Raw genomic sequence first — 18,369 nt, 5'->3', positions numbered from 1 at the left:
CAAGGTTAAAAAGCACAGGGTTTCTAGCCAGGTGTGGTGGCGTGTGCCTATAGTCTCAGCTACTCAGGAAGCTGAGGCAGGAGAATCACTTGAACCTGCATTCCACCACTGCATTCCAGCCTGGGCGACAGAGCGAGACTCTGTCTCAAAAAACAAAATAAAACAAAACAAAACAACAACAACAACAAAAAACAGCGTTTGGATGCAGGCACACCTGGCTCCCATTCTGGACCTGACCTTTAACAGCTGTGTGACCATCAGCAAGTAAGTTAATCCCAAAGAGCCTCATTTGTCTCATCTGTATAATAGGGGTAAGTAACTGACAGGTCACCTCAAAAAAGTTTCCTTGGGTCCCTTGGTCGTCCCTCCCTCCCACCCATCTCCCCAACTCCATTCCCAGGCAGCCACTCACCTACTTTCTATCACTATAGATTGGTTTGCATTTTGTAGAATTTTTTTTTTGAGACAGAGTCTTGCTCTGTTGCCCAGGCTGGAGTGCAGTGGCACGATCTCAGCTCACTGCAACCTCCACCTCCCAGGTTCAAGCGATTTTCCTGCCTCAGCCTCCCAAGTAGCTGGGATTACAGGCACATGCCACCACATCCGGCTAACTTTTTTTTGTATTTTTAGCAGAGATGGGGTTTCACCATGTTGATCAAGCTGGTGTTGAACTCCTGACCTCGTAATCTGCCCACCTTGGCCTCCCAAAGTGCTGGGATTACAGGCGAGCCACCATGCCAGGCGAACTTTTGGTCTTGTCTGCAGCCTGGCTAGCTTGAGTCTAGGCTTTCCACTTCCCTTTGAGCCTGTGAGAGCTTCCCCACAGCCCTTCAGCGAGTACCTTTCTGGGTCAATTCTCTTTGCACTGAGAATGCTGACAGGTGCAAGGGAGGCGCTGTGTTCCCATTTCCCAGCTGAGGAAACACAGCAGAGAGAGGTTAGGTGTGTTGCCCAAGGTCACACAGTTGGCAGTGGTGGAGCCAGGATTCAAACCAAGTTCATGTCTCCTTCAGGACTTCAGGACTATGTATCATAGTAAAGTGTCCTCTCATGCACCATTCTGACCACCTGGAAGTGGGCAGATAAGGGACTGGCTCAGGGTTGTGGAAGCCGGGCCTGTGCCCCCACCACACAGTGCCACCTGCCCTCAAGGCTGAGTAGAGCATGGAGCTTCGCACGTGTTGAGAGGGAAGTGGAAGGAGCTGAACGCATTTGTTGATTTGTTGAGCAATCTCGTACTTACTGACAGCTGAATATGCGTCAGGCACTGTCCCTGGCACCAGCAAGGCAGCAGCAAAACAACAGTGAGAAAGACAGTCGACATGGCACACACTGTCACATCGGGTGACAAGTGCCACGGAGGACAAAGTGGGGTGAGGGATGGGGAGTGAGGGGAGAAGTGGCTGCTTCAGCCCGGTGGGACCGGGAAGTCCTCTGCAGGTGAAGACGGAGAGAAGTGAGGAGTGAGGGGGACCTGAAGCCAGAGGCAGAGGGGATGGCAAGGCAAAGGCCCCGCATGGGAATGAGCCCGGCAGGTTTGAGAAGCATAAAGCCCAATGTGGCTGGAAGGAGGGAGCCAGGCAGGGGTGCAAGATGAGGACATGGGGTGGGTGGGGTCTTGGATTTCTTTGAGGCTAGTGGGAAGCTTTTGGGAGGCTTTAAAGGCTGCAGGGCAGTGGGGGTCTGATGAATGCGTGAGGCGGTTCACTCTGCAGTGGAGCGATGACATGAGCCACAAGGAGACACAGTGGGAGGCAGAGACACTGCTGAGGGGCCTGAGGGGTTGTGGTGGTGTCCAGGCAGGGGCACTGGGGTGGAGGACACAGTGGTGAGATGTGGGCTCCAGGACCACTGACTATTGTGCAGGATCTGGTGCTGGTGGGCAGCGAGTTCCCAGCGAGGGGAACTCGTGTCAGGGATGAGAAGACAGGGGCTGGGGATGCCTGGGGACTGTGGGCCCAGAGCAAAGAGGAGCTGTGACACCCAAAGAAAGGGCCGGGCCTGTGGCCTTTCCAGGGCAGGGGAGCCCTGAGCAGTTGGGCAGGGCTGGGCTGGGCTGGGGCTGAACCAGTTGGGCTGACAAGAAGGCTTGGGTAGGACCTGACAAGGAGGACTTGCTTCGGGGTGTCAACCTGTACCAGGCTCAGGCTGCAAGGCCAGGTAGTGTCACCGTAACCCTCACCTGGTTGACACAGGGTTTGGACCCAGGGATTTCCTTCCAACCCTGTAATATCACCATGTACTTTAAACAGCTACTGGGCTGCTTGACAGTTTCTAGGGCTGAGGCAGGACCCAAATGGTGGAGAAGAGGCAGCTACAGGCTAACAACTCAGAAGGGGAATCTCAGCAGAAAACACCCCCAAGGAGCTGAGTCCTGCGGGAGCTCCCACTACGCGAACTGACGGTGTTGTGGGAGCAGGTCCAGCCACACAAAGGAAGTTCCAGTAGAGCAGGCTCGGAAGTTGACAGTTCAAATCCTGGCTTGCCTCAGTGCTGCTGGCTTTGGTCTGCAGCTCCCTCTAGCCAGCACACACCCAGCTGGGGAGCCACTCAGGGCTGGACAGGGGTCAGGGAAAGGGCGTTCATGCCAAGTGCCCTGGACCAAGAGGCTGGAGAAAACCTTCAGTGTCAGGCTGCCTAGGGCAAAGGTGGTGATCTTTGGCAGCGCAAAGTGCCCTGGGTTTGTGGCTGTCCTTTGGCCTCCAGTTTCAGCGCCAGCCTGGGAGTGTCCAGAGAGATGGTGTGAGATGGTATCTGTCCCTCCCACCACAGTGCCCAAGTGGGAGGAGGCACGCTGACCCATGCAGCAATGCACACAACCCACAGGCCTCATCTCTGCCTCTCCCAGGCAAGCAAAGGAGCAGACTGCAGCAGCCCCCAGATGTGGCTGTTGCCTCGGAAGGAAGAGGAAGGGATCCAGGTGGGAGAGCCCACACGTGACACCAGTAACCCCCACCCCTAAATCAGCTACCTCCATCCTGATTGGTCAATGCCTGAGCCATGCTGGTTGGTAAATATTTTGAGCATCACCTCATTTCGTGGGACCAGTGGACTCATTTGTGAAAACTACCTGGAAACTCCTAGCAATTTTAGCTTGGCCTTTCTTTCACGGTGTGCAAAGGGCATTCATTCTCAGCAATGCAGAAGGCAACCTCCAGCTTGTCTCTCTTGAAGTTACGGCCTGGTCCTTGGAGGCTGGGGGAGGAGACAACTCGTTTCCAAGTGCTCCCGGGAGGCCAGGCTGTCAGAGCTGTACTAAAATGTAAGGTTTGCTCTTGAGAAGGCTCAAAGATCCTCCTTCTCATGGGAAGCGTGGAGTCCCTGCAGGGGCCCCAACTCTCGTCCAGGCCTGCGAGGTCAGAGGCCCTCTTACTGGTCCCCCCAGATCTGAGCTCCTGCCGTGCTTGCTGGGACTGCCAGATGTCCCTCCTGACTCCAGGGAAAGGAAGTTCCGGGCTCCTCTCCCCTCTGACCCCAATGCCGTGGGTCCTGCCAGTTGCTATTCTATGTCTTCAGACTCTCCTCATCTTAAGATTCATTTTCTGCAGACTCCACCACCTCCTCAACCGTTTTATCCAGCTGTGCCTCTGGATACGGGTGTGGGACCCCACTGACAGGTCAGGCCAGGGCCACTGTGCATCACCATCCACGTGCAGCACCCTCATTTCCCCCTCCCCTTCTGCCAGGACCTGAGCTCTTTCTCCTTCCCGGCATCACCGAGCTTACTCCATCCACCTCCTCAACTCCCATTCCCTCTGCAAGTCTCAGTGATAACAGCAGCCAATGTTGACTGAGTTCTTCATCGTCTGCATCAATGATCTCAGTGAATCCGCACAGTAACCTACAAGGCAGGAATCATTACCCTCTTTTTCAGACGAGGAGACTGATCTTCCGAAGGTTCAAACTGCACATTGCAGAGCTGGACTGTGACCCACACTAAGTCTGGACCTGCCCCATCACGAGGCGAGAGCCGTCTCTTCACAGTTCTCACTCGGGGGGCTGGGCTGGGGCCACTGGAAGCCTGAGAGAGGCCATCTCTTCCTGGTCCCCCTCCCCACTGAAAGTGCTCCCTTGACTTGAAGTCGCCCACTGTCCAGATGCTCCTCTCTCCCCTGCCCACAGGCTCAGTCCCCAACCCTCTCATCCCTTGGCCACAGTGCATGCCCCCACACCTCCAAGCATCATCTCTGGGTGAAAACTCATTTCCTTTCCTGCCCACTCAGTTTTCCAGCTGACTGGTGGACATCTGCCCCCAGAGATGCTTGGACAACCCCAACCGAACGCATTCCACATCCAAACTCTTGATTGCTGCCCTCCCAAACCCCCTCCTTCTCTCTCAAGAGCCCCATCCTTCCGCCTCCTCGTTACATGGGCTCCACCTGCCAACACCAGCTCTGCCATCCTCCTCTCCCTCAGCCTCCACAAGTCATCATCAGGTCCTTCCCAGTTTCTGCTCCCAATACCGCTATCCTGGTTCTCCTTCCCAAGTTCTGAGCACAGGGCCCTGGAGAGCACATGCTCAGACTGTAAGAATGAACCACCATTTGCCTCAAGTGTTCACTCATCTAACAGTTATTTATTGAACGCCATGGACCAGGCACTGTGCCCAGGAGCTGGGATGCAGCGCTGAACACGAGACAAGCCCCTGCCCTGGAGGGGCTTACATCCCAGCAGGGTAAACAACCAGTAACTTCAGAAACCAAATACCCATCACGTGAGTGCCACGGGAAAGGTATGCTGAGCAAGGAAGGGCAGTGCCAGGGTCAGGGTGCCACTGTACGGGGTGATGGGGAGACCCTCCTCCCTGGAGAGGGCGGCATGATCCTAGTGGGCCGAGGTCAACTGCCAGGGTCAAATGGAACACAACTCACATTCTCAGGAAGACATCCCTAATACAAATCCAGGGACTTTGCTTCTTAACCTTTAAATTGGAAACACTTCTTGCTACCAGGGATGGGGGATGGGGCTCAGTGTTTGGGGAAACAGAGCGGGAGTCTTCTGCTGAACAGACTTGTAAAGTTTTGAATTACATGAATGTATTTCCGTTTTTGAAAGGAAAAACTGAAATAGGAAAGAATTTTAAGTCTTTTGGAAAGAATTAATCATTTTCATGGAACTACTTCCCTACAGGGGGCCTGTTTTCATATCTGCCAACTTCTGCTGAAACACTGCAGATGGGAGAAGCCTCCAGTGCTCCCCAGAAGGGATAGTCTTAACCCAGAGGACAGCATCCACCAGCCTGCAAGCACCGACCCTGTGCTGCAGTGTGAGTGCAGCGCACACTGGGCTAACCATCACCACAGTGAGACTGGCACCCTTTTGCGGGAGGGTAGACTCAGGAAGGTGAAACTCAGGATGTCTGCCAGGAGCTGACAAATCCCTCTGGGACTCTCATACTTCAGAGGCTCTCCAGTTTGGCTATTGCTAAACTTGGACTAGCCCCTTCTACCGATCTTAATATCCATGTACCAATCATTGCTGCATCCTATTTGGAAAGCAATGGACAGACAGCCAAGCTGAAAGCCCTTACTAAAGACTGGTCCACAAGATCAGATTTAGCTGCCCCTGGTTTGAGCCTTGCTCCCCTGGTGTCTTTTCTGGTGAAGCTGGGCCCAGAGAGGGTTTTACTAAGTGGGCTCCATGGTAGTGGAAGTGGTGGGGAGAGAAGGCTGGCTCTATATGTGTCAGAGGCCTGAATAAACAGGGATTTGAGAAAGCTCAAGATATCCTGACTTAATCCTCAATGTGGCAAGCACAGGGCCATGGCCAGGCCTAGAGGAAGGTGGGCTGTTTGGAGTATGGCCCAGCAGGGTGTGATGTGATCAGGTAGCAGGTAGGGAAATGGGTCATCGTCCTCTAAATATTACATATATCACAAAGTTACTGACTGCAGTCTCCACGAATTCAGGCTGCCAGTCCGATACACTGTATCCCAACAATCTGAGCACTGTGTCAAAGATGCTCACAGAGACAACAGGAGCAGGCAGACCTTTGTTTCCCTCTTAATCTTCAGAGCCTAGAATTGAGCTTGGCCCTCACCAGGCACTTAGAAATTGCATAATGAAAGAATTTCAGATTTTTATTAGTGGCAGTGAGCACTGAAAACCCAGTATTTGGCCAGGTCCAGTGGCTCACACCTGTAATCCCAACACGTTTGGGAGTCCAAGGTAGGAGGATGGCTTGAGGTAAGGAGTTAGAGACCAACCTGTGCAACATAGTGAGACCTTATTCTACTAAAAAAATAAAATTAGCCAGGAGTGATGGTTGCGTGCCTGTGGTTCGAGCTACTTGGGAGGCTGAGGTGAGAGGATCACTTGACCCCAGGGCTTCGAGGCTGCAGCGAGCCATGATCACGCCACTGCACTCCAGCCTGAGCCACAGTGTGAGATCCCCATCTCACAAAAAAAGGAAAGCCGAGTATTCCATATAACCTTAACACACACCCACACACAAACATATATATATATATTATTATTATTATTTTTTGAGACAGAGTCTTTCTGTGTCTCCCATGCTGTAGTGTAGTGGCATGATCTCGGCTCACTGAAAGCTCTGCCTCCCAGGTTCACGCCCTTCTCCTGTCTCAGCCTCCTGAGCAGCTGGGACTACAGGCGTCCACCACCACGCCTGGCTAATTTTTTGTATTTTTAGTAGAGACGGGGATTCACTGTGTTAGCCAGGATGGTCTTGATCTCCTGACCTCATGATCTGCCTGCCTTGGCCTCCCAAAGTGCTGGGATTACAGGCGTGAGCCACTGCACCTGGCCAACCTTAACATATTTTTTAAAAAGATGTTTATGGCTTTGCTGATAGCAGGCCGGAAAGCTAGCTGAATTTGCAGGCAAGCTTAAGCAGTTAATGAAAAATTATTGTGGCTTGTCCAAAGGGATTGAGTTTTCCAAATAAAAAAACGGGCTTTAGTTTTATGCCATTGTAAGAGGCAGTGTGAGGGATGTTTTGATGCCCACTTTGAATCTGTAGGACCACTCAATGATTTTTTAAAACCATTGGTTTCTGGCAGGCAAAACATTCAAAATCTCAAGGCTATCTCAGGAAATCTAGCACAGGGGCTGTCCTGCAGTAATTCATTAAACCACATAACAAACGAACTCAAGAAGAGGGATGTAGCTCTGGATTTGTGACCCTCAACGTAACACTTACCACCTTGGGCTTTGGCTTCAACCTCAGTTAAATGGAGGGACACAGAAGACTCTTTGGCTCTTATACTCTATGACATGATCACTGACCACCTTAGAAAATCAAGCCTATTTAGACCACGGTTTGGGAGAAGTCACTTAATCTCTTTGAGGCTCAGTTTCATCTATAAAAAAGATGATAACATTGGGAGAAGCCATCTTCAGCAATGAGGAAAGAAAAGGACAATGAAGTCAAGTGAGCAGTCTCGAATCTCAGCCCTGTGTAACCTAAGGGAAGGTTACTGGAACTGGGTCTACTTCCTTCATCTGCAAAATGGGGATAAGAATGTCTGTTGTAAGGACTGTTGAATGATCTTGCTCATGCCAACTTATAGAAGGTACAAAATAAACACTGATCTCCTTTATTCTGATTTCACATTCAGCAAATGAGAGAAATGTGAATTGTATTGAAATGTCTGCCAGAAAAAGAAAATCCAACCCTTCAAAAGAATGCTATCAGGGGTTTTGACATCTATTCACCTACACTTCCCTCTTCCACAGTAAGAGGCCCACCTTCTGATCCACATTGCCCATCTCTGCGCTTATCATGGAGCTTTCAAGAGTGAGGATCAGAGGCTGTATGGAGCAGTGGGCACAAACCACAGGGAGCGCTGTTCAAAAATGGAAAACGAGGTGGCCCTGACACGGGGTGCTGCTGGGCAGCCTCTCAGACCTGCCCTGCAACAGCATCAGGAGGCTGAGAGTCCCCAACCAGAAGGCCCGAGAGGGGCCCAGGCTGGAAACTTTACTGCGAAGCAGTCCTCATCTCAAGGTGGCTCAACAGCACACCTGAGATCTAGCCCATGCGACAGCGTGGGAGCAGGAGGCCCTACTCCACCGCAGTAAGAACATTTATGGGCACCTAAGCTCTGGGAGAATGGCACCTGAGGGAACAGGGCGTGCCCACAAGCAGAGCTCCGGGAGGGAGAAGAGGCAGCCCTGCTCCTAGTCATAGCCAGCATGCGTCATGTCCAGGCCCCAAAAGGGTGACCCTGGCTCAGGTTCTCATGCTCCAGAAGCTGGCCCAGGTGGCAGTGGGTTCCCTGTGGAGGCAGCTCATCATTCACAACACAGCAACGAACCTTCTGCTCCCATAAGGAGAATGTATTTTAAACTTGGAAGAGTCATAATTCTGGGATGTTCCACATGTTGTCAGCTTTAACCTTCTACAGACACAGGGCCTCTCCTCTGGGAGGAGGGACCTCTGGCATGTGTGGGTGTGTGGTGGGTCCCTCTTCCTATTAGCAGAAATGTGGTGGGCATGTGCCAGGTTTATGATTTGGATCGTGTCCTGCACATAACACCTGTGAGAATACAACTGGGACTAGGACAATGCAGGAAGCATATTCTTCATGAGGTGGTAACCAAAAGGCTCGGCTATACAAAAGGAATTCTGGTGGCAGGGCATGGTGGCTCACACCTGTAATGCCAGCACTTTGGGAGGCCGAGGCAGGTGGATCACTTGAGGTCCAGGAGGTCGAGACCAGCCTGGCTAACATGGTGAAACCATTTCTACTAAAAATACAAAAATTAGCTGGGCGTGGTGGTGGGTGCTGTAATCCCAGCTACTGGGGAGGCTGAGACAGGAGAATTGCTTGAACCCAGGAAGCAGAGGTTGCAGTGAGCCAAGATTACACCACTGCACTCTAGCCTGAGTGACAGAGCAAGACTCCGTCTCAAAAAAAAAAAAACCCACAAAAAAACTACAAAAGGATTCTGGGTGTAACAATCTCAATAGAGTCAGCAGGTGACTCTGGTTCTTCTAAAATTCTGCCCTTACTTGCCACTCACCACACCCCCAAATCTGAAGGGCCAGCCCATTTCTACCTATGACACCTTACCAGCAAGTAAAGGCCATGGGACCTTGGAAGTCTGTGGTGCTAAGGATGAAGACTCCAGTCAGAGAAGGTGCTCAGCCCTAGTGAGGAGGTTCTGGGAAGCAGGTAGGTCTGCTCAATGCAGTCCCTAACCCTTGGGAGCGTCCGTGTGTAAGGTAAAGGTGTGAGTGGCTTGGGCATGCTGACTCCCTGCTGAGGAAGGCAGGGCCCCTCACATCTGCAGCGGCCGTGTGCATCAGAGAACGGCATGGCTGCACATGTGAGAACTGGGCACACCCGAGCAGTGTCAATAGGAATCCCTTCCCCATTCCATGCCAAACAGTCTTCCCCAGACACAAAGGTTCCAGGTCCTGAGGCTTGACTCTTCTATGGCTCAAAATGGGTTCTGTTTCCAGACGTGCTTGTCTTTGCTTGTCTTAAGGACTCTATTTCAGCCCAATCCTTGACCCTCAGACAAACTGGGACAGGTTGGGAACTTTGATGTTGAGATCGCCAATGTTGATGTTCCGAGGAATCTCTGGCAGGTTGATGTTTTTCACAGCAGACACAGCCCGCGCAGGGGCTGCTGAAAGGCCACCCTGAGAAGAAATGAGAGGCGAGTATGAGACAAATTCTCAGTGTTACCTGCTTAACGCTAAAAAAAAGAAAAGAAAAGAAAAGCAAAAACAAAAACAAACAAGCTCACGCCTGTAATCCCAGCACTTTGGGAGGCCAAGGTGGGTGGATCACCTGAGGTCAGGAGGTCGAGACTGGCCTGGCCAACATGGTGAAACCCCATCTCTACCAAAAATACAAAAATTGGCCGAGTGTGGTGGCGGGCGCCTGTAGTCCCAGCTACTAGGGAGGCTGAGGCAGGAAAATCGCTTGAACCTGGGAGGTGGAGGTTGCAGTGAGCTGAGATCACGCCACTGCACTCCAGCCTGGGCAAGAGAGAGAGACTCTGTCTCAAAAACAAACAAACAAACAAACAAAATAACAGGTGAGGGATGCCTAGAGAAATTCCAAACTGAGCACACGCAACTGAAGTTTTAATTTTCCCCCCTTATTCCTCAAAAGTAGCCAACAAAACAATCTTGAGGTTAGATGGGGTTTGGCACAGGGATCCAAAGCCTGCAGTCCTACTAGACTACCAGTTCCTCAGAGGTAGGGTGTGGCCTATGCAGTTTCACAGCCCCAGCATCTCACAGTGCCTGGCACATGGTGGGTACCCAAAAAATGCTGAAATAATCTAAGGTGGTTTGTCAGGGGCACTTTTCTGGTTACAAAACAAAACAAAACCCCTTCCTCAAAAGACTGAAGACTCTTATTGAAACGTGCAAAGTCACAGGGAAATTCTTAAAAGGAAAAGAAAAGCCATGGCTCTAGGGCAACTGCTTGCCAACTAATAATGTGAAATGAAAAGAGCTGGCTTTGGAAGTGTCGTGTGGCAACAAGCTGGGAGAAGGTGGGGGGTATCACAGATACAGAAGGGCTGGTGACAAAACGCAGAGTATGCACATCTACAGTGAACCCCCTACCTGGCAGGCTCATCCCCATGTGGAGAGAAGGGCAAAAGTGGATGAAGACTCTCTCACAATCATTTTTCCCCTATTGCCTTCTTTCCGAATGCCAACTCCAATTCTGCCCTCACCCAGCAAGTCTCCATTTCTTCCCATTTCCAACCCCCTTGCCTCTGACTCACTTACTATTCCTGGAATCTTCCCAGCCTACATTTCTGAAAGAACTATAGCTGTCACAATAGCTGTGGTCTGCAAAAGCTTCTTCTGCAGGACTGCCAGTTCTCACAGAAAGAAGAATTCTTGGTTTCGCAAGATCAAGTTCCGTTATACAAGGCAAAGAATCTCTTTAAGACCCTCAGATAATTAAAGAGGTAATTTGTTCTGCTATTTCTGCATGTGAAAGTATATGTCTGTAACCTCTGTGCTCTGGTAAGGCTGAGGAAGGGGATGGAGAGACCTCAGAGGGATAGGACAGAATTTATGTGAACATCTGTATCAAGCCCAGTACCATGTGGGGGTGGACTGGGGTATGTTATTTTCAAGCCTAGCCCAAACTCTACTGTAGTTTTTTATAAGGCTAACTGGAAATAAGGAAATTGGCAACTCTGAGGTCTGAAAGACACCACGAGAAATGGCTGCTGGGAGATCAGACTCTTAGAGCACACAAACTAGGAAACCACACTGGAATAGGAGAAGAGGGTTCTGGGTCCCTCCAGAGAACGAGTGGCTTTCAAAGGAGGAATTACAAACCACAAACATGGGTCATAACCCCCAAGCCAAAAGCTGTTTGCTTTCCTCTGCCATCTGGCTTTTCTATTTACTCTTTTACCCTGAAAGTCTGAGATTTCAAACCTTGTTATCTGTTTAATTTTCAGGGCTGGTTGACCTTCAAATCCATGAGTTTCAATGGACTCAAGGAAGAAAGAAGATGAGTATCATTTCCTGAGGTTTCACAGCAACACAAACCAACACATGTACACACTCCTGCCTCTGCCTAGGTTTTCTCTACCCAGCCAGGGCTAGAACACAGTTGCTTACTCACCTCGGATTTCTCCAGCCTGTTTTGAGCTTCAATCTGAGCCACGATTTCATTCATGTTTGTTTCCAACACCATCCCACCCATCACCACCTCCTGGAGGATGTAGTGCACCTAAAGCGGAAGCAAAAATCACAAGAGTCAGAATACTCTGTGGTGGTCAAGGTGTAACCATGAGGTTTCCTTTTCCTGCAGCAGCAGAGTGGTCAGATATGACAACAGGTCCTGACTCAGAACTCAGACACTCAATCCCCTTTGCCCATCCACCTCTCCAGTGACACCACGAGGGGTCTCTCCCAGGTCTTGGCACAGGGCAACATGAATCTCTCCCCTCAGCAGTGAGGTGGTAGCTACGAGCACAGGCTTCAAAGTCAGGCAGCTCTTGTTTAAATTCTGGCTCTGCTACTTGCTAGCTGGGTGGCCCTGGGCAAATTATCTTTAAAGTGCTTCAGCTTCCTTCCAGGATTGCAGTGAGGGCTGGATGAGATAAACATGTGTAAAGCACCTAGCCTGGTGCCCAGGACACACTGGGTTCCAAGTAAGTAATTATGGCTTTCATTATTAATATTACCATTGTCAACACTGACTGTCATTAAATAGGTCCAGTTATGACAGAATAATCCCTATCCAAGCAACTGAAATGAATGTCTCCCACCTTCCATAAGGCAGATCCTCCAGGCTGTGCTCCACTGAAGGGACGTGATCAGAGCAAGATAGAGCCCAATTCCTTTGCACCTCTCCTAACCTCATTTCTTACTGCTTAGATTAGAAAGCAGATTCAGCATAAACACCTTTCTAAGCATAAGGCTCACATTTGGGCTTAGGTTCCATCTAGCTAGTTATCTAAACAAAGCTGAATCTCAGTGTACCTAACCGCTGTGATGGGACAGAGGTTGACTCAACCATTGCACCCCATCATAGTAGGAAAGCTGTCACAGAAAGCCCTGGGTGGGTCAAAGCAGAGATGCCCACTGGGGTTCATAAGGAATGGTACTGCATATTTCAAACCAAATCGTATCAAATGGCCCTCAAGGTGCTTTCAGTCAAGGTGAGAAGATAGCAAGTACAACCTTCTATTGTTAACTAAGTGCCAAATGATTGGGATAATCCTGGGGAAGTCAGAGAAGAAAGGGAACTGTGGCTAGAGAGATCAGAGAGTTTCACAGAGACAGTGGGAGGACTGAAGCTGGGCTCTGACATTAGAGAAGCAGGGGAAAGAATTTCAGGTAGAAGGTGTTGGAAGGAGCAATTCAGCTGGTGTATGGGCAGGTATGGGGAGCTTCTGGGTCTGGCTGGGATGGCAACTTTATTTACGCAGGAGAGAGGCTAAGACAAGGCTGAGAAGGTAATTTGGGTCTGGAGCAGGACTTCTCAGCTGGGTACCAGTGACATCTGGGGCCAGAAAATTCTCTGCTGTGGGGCTGTCCTGTCGCTGTGGCCTGTTCTCTGGCATCCCTGGTCTCTACTCCTCCAGCTTGACAATCAAAAATGTCTCCAGAATTGTCATATGTGTTCCAGGGGGCAAACTCACCCCAGCTGAGCACCACTGGTCTAGAGTCTATAGTCAACCACCAGTTTACTCTGTAAGCAATGCAGAGTCAAGAAGAAAGATGTGTCTGCATATCTGGGCACTGTGCACTTCTGACATCTGAAGTTCTCTGGCATTGGCTCCCTGTATTTTGCCCTCAGGAAGTGCACGGAACTTCTGATCTTGAGGACAGAGTATAATAAATCAAATGTATTCCCGTGTATGTGTGCCCACATCGAGCCTTATTAACCACTGTTCTGTCTACATACACACACACACTCTCACGAGGTGTTCTTACATTTTATACAATATGAATTATTCATTAGCTATATGCAAATAAAGATTTAATGGTAAAAGTCTCATATTTAGATAATTTACAAAATGTTAAGATTGGTTTTAAAATAATTCCCTGGGGGAATTCCACTGTTTATACTTGTCCCCATCAATAAATAGGCCTCTGAACACAGTATGGTGGTTCCTCAAAAAGATTAAAAACAGAATTACCATATGGCTCAACTATTCCACTTTTGGGTACACACTCAAAAGAATTGAAAGTAAAGACTTGAAGAGAATGTGTACACCCATGTTCATAGCAGTATTATTCACAACAGCCAAAAGGTGGAAGCAGCCCAAGTGTCCATGAACAGACAATTGGATCAACAAAATGTGCCACAGAAATACAACAGAATATTATTCAGCCTTAAAAAGGAAAGGAATTCTGTTTTTTTGGTTTTGTTTTGTTTTGTTTCCATCTGAATTGAGACGCTGTAAAAGGAAAGGGAATTCTGAGACACACTGTAACACAGATGAACCTTGAAGACACTAAGTGAAACAACCCACACACAAAAGGATGAGGACTGTGTGATTCCACTCCTATGGGGTACCCAGAGTAGTCAAATTCAGAGACAGAAACTGGAATGGGGGCTGCCATGGGCAGGGGGAAGAGGGCAGTGGTTACAGGGCTGTTGTTTTGCAAAATAAAGAGCTCTGGAGATGGATGGTGGTGGCAACTGCACAACAATGTGGACATACTTAATGCCATAGAACTGTAAGTTTAAAAATAGTGAAGACAGGAAACTTTATGTTACATATTTTACCACAATTTAATAAAAAAGGAGAGAAACGGTCCTCTATACCTGTACTTTCAGTATTTATTCCTTTTGTTTAGCCAATCCCTGTGTGGGTAGAAAGTAGTACTTGTTGAGTATCTATTATGAACCAAGTACTGTATGTAACTTACCTTAATTTTACAACATTCATCTAAGGTAGGTAATGTAACCTTCACTTTATTATTATTACTACTACTATTATTATTACTATTATTATTTGAGGCAAAGTCTCACTCTGTTCCCCAGGCTGGAGTACAGTGTTGTGTACTTGGCTCACTGTACCCTCCGCCTCCTGGGTTCAAGCGATTCTCCCAACTCAGCCTCCTGAGTAGCTGGGATTATATGCACCTGTCACCACGCCCAGCTAATTTTTATATTTTTAGTAGAGTCGAGGTTTCCTCATGTTGGCCAGGCTGGTCTAGAACTCCTGACCTCAGATGATCCGCCTGCCTTGGCCTCCCAAAGTGCTGAGATTACAGGCGTAAGCCACCACGCCTGGCCTGCCTTGTCTTTATATATGAATAAATTGATACATTTTATGTATGAGGAAAAGGCAATAAAATGATCCCAATGTCATGTATGTTAGTAGCAGAATGGTGTTGATTCCAGAGCTCATGTTCTACCCTTTCTATCATACTTCCTCAGAATCCCAAACTGTGTCTTCCACGCTATTCATCCCTGACACCTATTCAACATGAAATCATTTAAGACTTTGGTGTGTTAAGATCTTGTATTAATTCTTCCATGCTTTATCTCCAAGGCCTAGAACAATGCTCAGAGTAGGCATGCTGAAAGAATGAAAGGCTTTCCATATATCTGAGTAGCATATTCCTTGGGCTTTAGGGACTTCGAAGACCGACAACAGTGTGGTGGTGGGGGCTTTATGGAGAAGGTATAGTAAAAGGCCTAACACATGATGTCGTGGAGACTAGTGGCTGGTTAACAGAAAAAGTCAGTTAAAGCTTCTTATTTAACACTGCATCATAAAGTCAGCATTTTCAAATGCTGTTCAAAATGTGTTCCAAATGCAAAAAGAAGAAATAGAAATGCAAACTCCATTTTTGTTATAACTATAGGATATCCAAAACTCCAAACCCCCAAACAGGTGAAAAAGCTGTCAAAAGCAGGGAGCTCCGGCAGGGACTCCTTTGCTTCACAGAAGGAAAAGAAGAAAGGATGCTACAGGGAGAGGACAGGGAAGCTGGAGATGTCAGAAAGACCTGCAAAAATATGTACTTCCTGTGAGTAAAGGACACACTCCGGTACCAAATTAATTCCTCGTTTTTAGAAGGCAGGAACTTCCTTGGACCTGAAGTTGAGGCTAAATGAGAAATCACACAAGCTACATTTGCCTCACAGACGTGGTCTCCATGGTAGTAGAGAAGACAGCCTTTGCATTGAGGAGATGCTAAGAGACACCTTGCCTATCTCGATTGGCTGGCTGGAGACTAAGGGTACATGGACTCACCCAGAACCCTAAATCAAGGGAACAACTGTAGCCAGCCCAGAACACAGTTTTGGTAGCTCCCCCAGCAGGCATCCTGCAAACAGCTGGTCCCTGAAAAACTTGCCTATTTAAGTATACAAAAAATCTAAACAGGATCTATAAAAATATACAGTGAGGAAAAATTAGGAAAGAAATAGGAAAACCAAATGGCAGACTAAGACCACACACTGGAAAAGGGCCTCCATGGACTAGATACAATGGTAATAAAATATTTTACACAATGAAAAAAAGAAAACTTGACAAAATAGTTGTCTCTATGAAATGAGAGCTCAAAGCAGAAATACAAGAACTTCAGCAGAGGTAGGGAGACGAGAAGAGAAGACAAGCTGTATACTAGCAGAACTGAGGAAAGAAGTGAAAGGAAAAATACTGTTATAGAAATGAAGGTGAAAGTGGAAGAAGCAAAGGGAGAAGAGAGACTGCTAAAAACACAGTGGGAACAAGATGAGAGAAATGAAAAAAAAAAAAAGAAACCAAAAAGGGCTAAAAGAAATAGAGAAGAAACAGTTACAAAAGACAGCAAAGGAGATGTAATATTTGCATAAAAGAAAACTTTAACATGAATGGGAAAAATATGTAAAGATATGTTCATAAAGATAGAATCTAAGATGTTTCTGAACTATAAGAGGATTGGGGTGTACATACTGAAAGGTCACACTGTATCCCAGGGAAAACAAATTCAGAATAGGCAGTACCAAGATACACCTTTAAGTAAGGTTTCTGAGTTCCTGCAACCAGGCAAAAAGATCAAATCACTTAAAAGAGAAACAAAAATCATGAAAATTTCCACATTAATATTTGATGCTAACAGAAAATGGAACAATACCTACAAAATTCTCAAGGACAGAAAGTGTGACTCAAGGACTTTACTTATTTTTATTTTCATTTTTGAGATGGGGTCTCGCTCTGTCACCAGGCTGGAATGCAGTGGCGTGATCTCGGCTCACTGCAACCTCCACCTCCTGGGTTCAAGCAGTTCTCCTACCTCAGCCTCCCAAGGAGCTGGGACTATAGGCATGCACCACCATGCCCAGCTAATTTTTGTATTTTTAGTAGAGATGGGGTTTCACCATGTTGGCCAGGATGGTCCGGATCTCTCAACCTCATATTCCGCCCCCCCTGGCCTCCCAAAGTGCTGGGATTAGGGCGTGAGCCACTGTGCCCAGCAGACTCAAGGACTTTATACCCAGTCAACTGTCCAGCAAGGGTAACAGAATGGGGACCACTGTTCCCAAATATTTCTTTTTTTCTTTCTTTCTTTTTTTTTTTTTTTTTTTGAGACAGAGTTTCACTCTTGTTGCCCAGACTGGAGTGCAATGGTGCTATCTCTGCTCACCGCAACCTCTGCCTCCCTGGTTCAAGCGATTCTCCTGCTTCAGCCTCCTGAGTAGCTGGGATTACAGGCATGTGCACCACGCCTGGCTAATTTTGTATTTTTCATAGAGATGGGGTTTCTCCGTGTTGGTCAGGCTGGTCTCAAACTCCCAACCTCAAGTGATCCACCCACCTCAGTCTCTCAAAGTGCTGGCATTACAAGCATGAGCCACCACACGCGGCCAAGTATTTCTTAAGGAATCTACAAAAGGAAGCACTTGTGCCAACTAAGAGGTGACTGGAAAAACTATGGCAGGGCCAGGCCTGGTGGCTCATGCTTGTAATCCCAGCACTTTGGGAGGCCAAGGCGGGTGGATCACTTGAGGTCAGGAGTTCAAGACCAGCCTGGCCAACATGGTGAAACCCCATCTCTACTAAAAATACAAAAATTAGCCAGGTGTGGTGGCACACACCTGTAATCCCAGCTACTCAGGAGGCTGAGGCAGAATCGCTTGAACCTGGGAGGTGGAGGCTGCAGTGAGCTGAGATTGCGCCATTGTACTCTAGCCTGGGTGACGGAGCGAGACTCCGTCTCAAAAAAAAAAAAAAAGTTAGCTGGGCAGAAGTGGCACTTGCCTGTAATCCCAGCTACTTGGGAGGCTGGGGCAGGAGAATCGCCTGAACCCAGGAGGAGGTTGTAGTGAGCCAAGATCATGTCACTGCACTCCAGCCTGGGCAACAAGAGCGAAAATCCTTCTCAAAAACAAAAACAAAACCAAAAACTACGGCAAAAACTTGCAGTGAGCACTGAAACTACTTAACTGTAGGTCTAAAACTAAAATAGGATTAGGGTAACAACGGAGTGTCAATACTATATGCTTTGATGATGTAGAAAACTCCAGCTAGTAAAAACTAGGAAGAGAAGAGGGGAAAAAAGGAGGGAGGTAGAATACGAACACTGATTTCCTCACCCTCAGTAACTGAGAGTCCATGGATAGCATTTAAAACTAAAGTAATAAAGGTATGGTTAATCTGACTTTTACTGTGACTTTTCCCGTGAATGTCCACACCTACCATTATTTGCTATAAACAAAACTTTGAGAGCCATTAAATTTTTGGCAAAGGCCAAAAAACTCTCTTTCTTTTTTTTTTTTTTTGAGACAGGGTCTTGCTTTGTCACCCAGGCTGGAGTGCAGTGCCATGATTATAGCTCATTGCAGCCTTGAACTACTGGGCTCCAGCAATCCTCCTGCCTCAGTCTCCTGAGTAGCTGGGCCTATAGGCACATGCCACCATGCCCAGCTTTCTTTTTTTTTTTTTTTTTTTTTTTTTTTTTTTTTTT

The 18,369-nt window shown here is 48.0% G+C and overlaps 1 protein-coding gene across 6 annotated transcripts in view; it reads right to left on the bottom strand.

Annotated features, from left to right (window-relative positions):
- Window positions 1-7,529: 7,529 nt before the first annotated feature.
- Window positions 7,530-18,369, bottom strand: part of LOC112628493 (AP-3 complex subunit sigma-2) — an 87,136-nt gene continuing 76,296 nt past the window's right edge. For 2 of the 6 annotated variants that reach the window (XM_025391339.1, XM_025391340.1), the window contains one exon: window positions 7,530-9,612. In XM_025391339.1, coding sequence (XP_025247124.1) covers window positions 9,484-9,612 — 129 coding nt within the window. In that variant the 3' untranslated portion in view covers window positions 7,530-9,483. Of the gene's footprint in view, window positions 9,613-11,575; window positions 11,684-18,369 lie in introns of all 6 variants that reach the window. The other 4 variants (XM_025391338.1, XM_025391336.1, XM_025391341.1 and 1 more) reach the window with 4 other exon arrangements.

The sequence above is a fragment of the Theropithecus gelada genome, chromosome 7b, assembly GCF_003255815.1.
Source record: "Theropithecus gelada isolate Dixy chromosome 7b, Tgel_1.0, whole genome shotgun sequence".
Classification (NCBI taxonomy): domain Eukaryota; kingdom Metazoa; phylum Chordata; class Mammalia; order Primates; family Cercopithecidae; genus Theropithecus; species Theropithecus gelada.
This window is presented reverse-complemented; position numbering and strand designations above follow the sequence as displayed.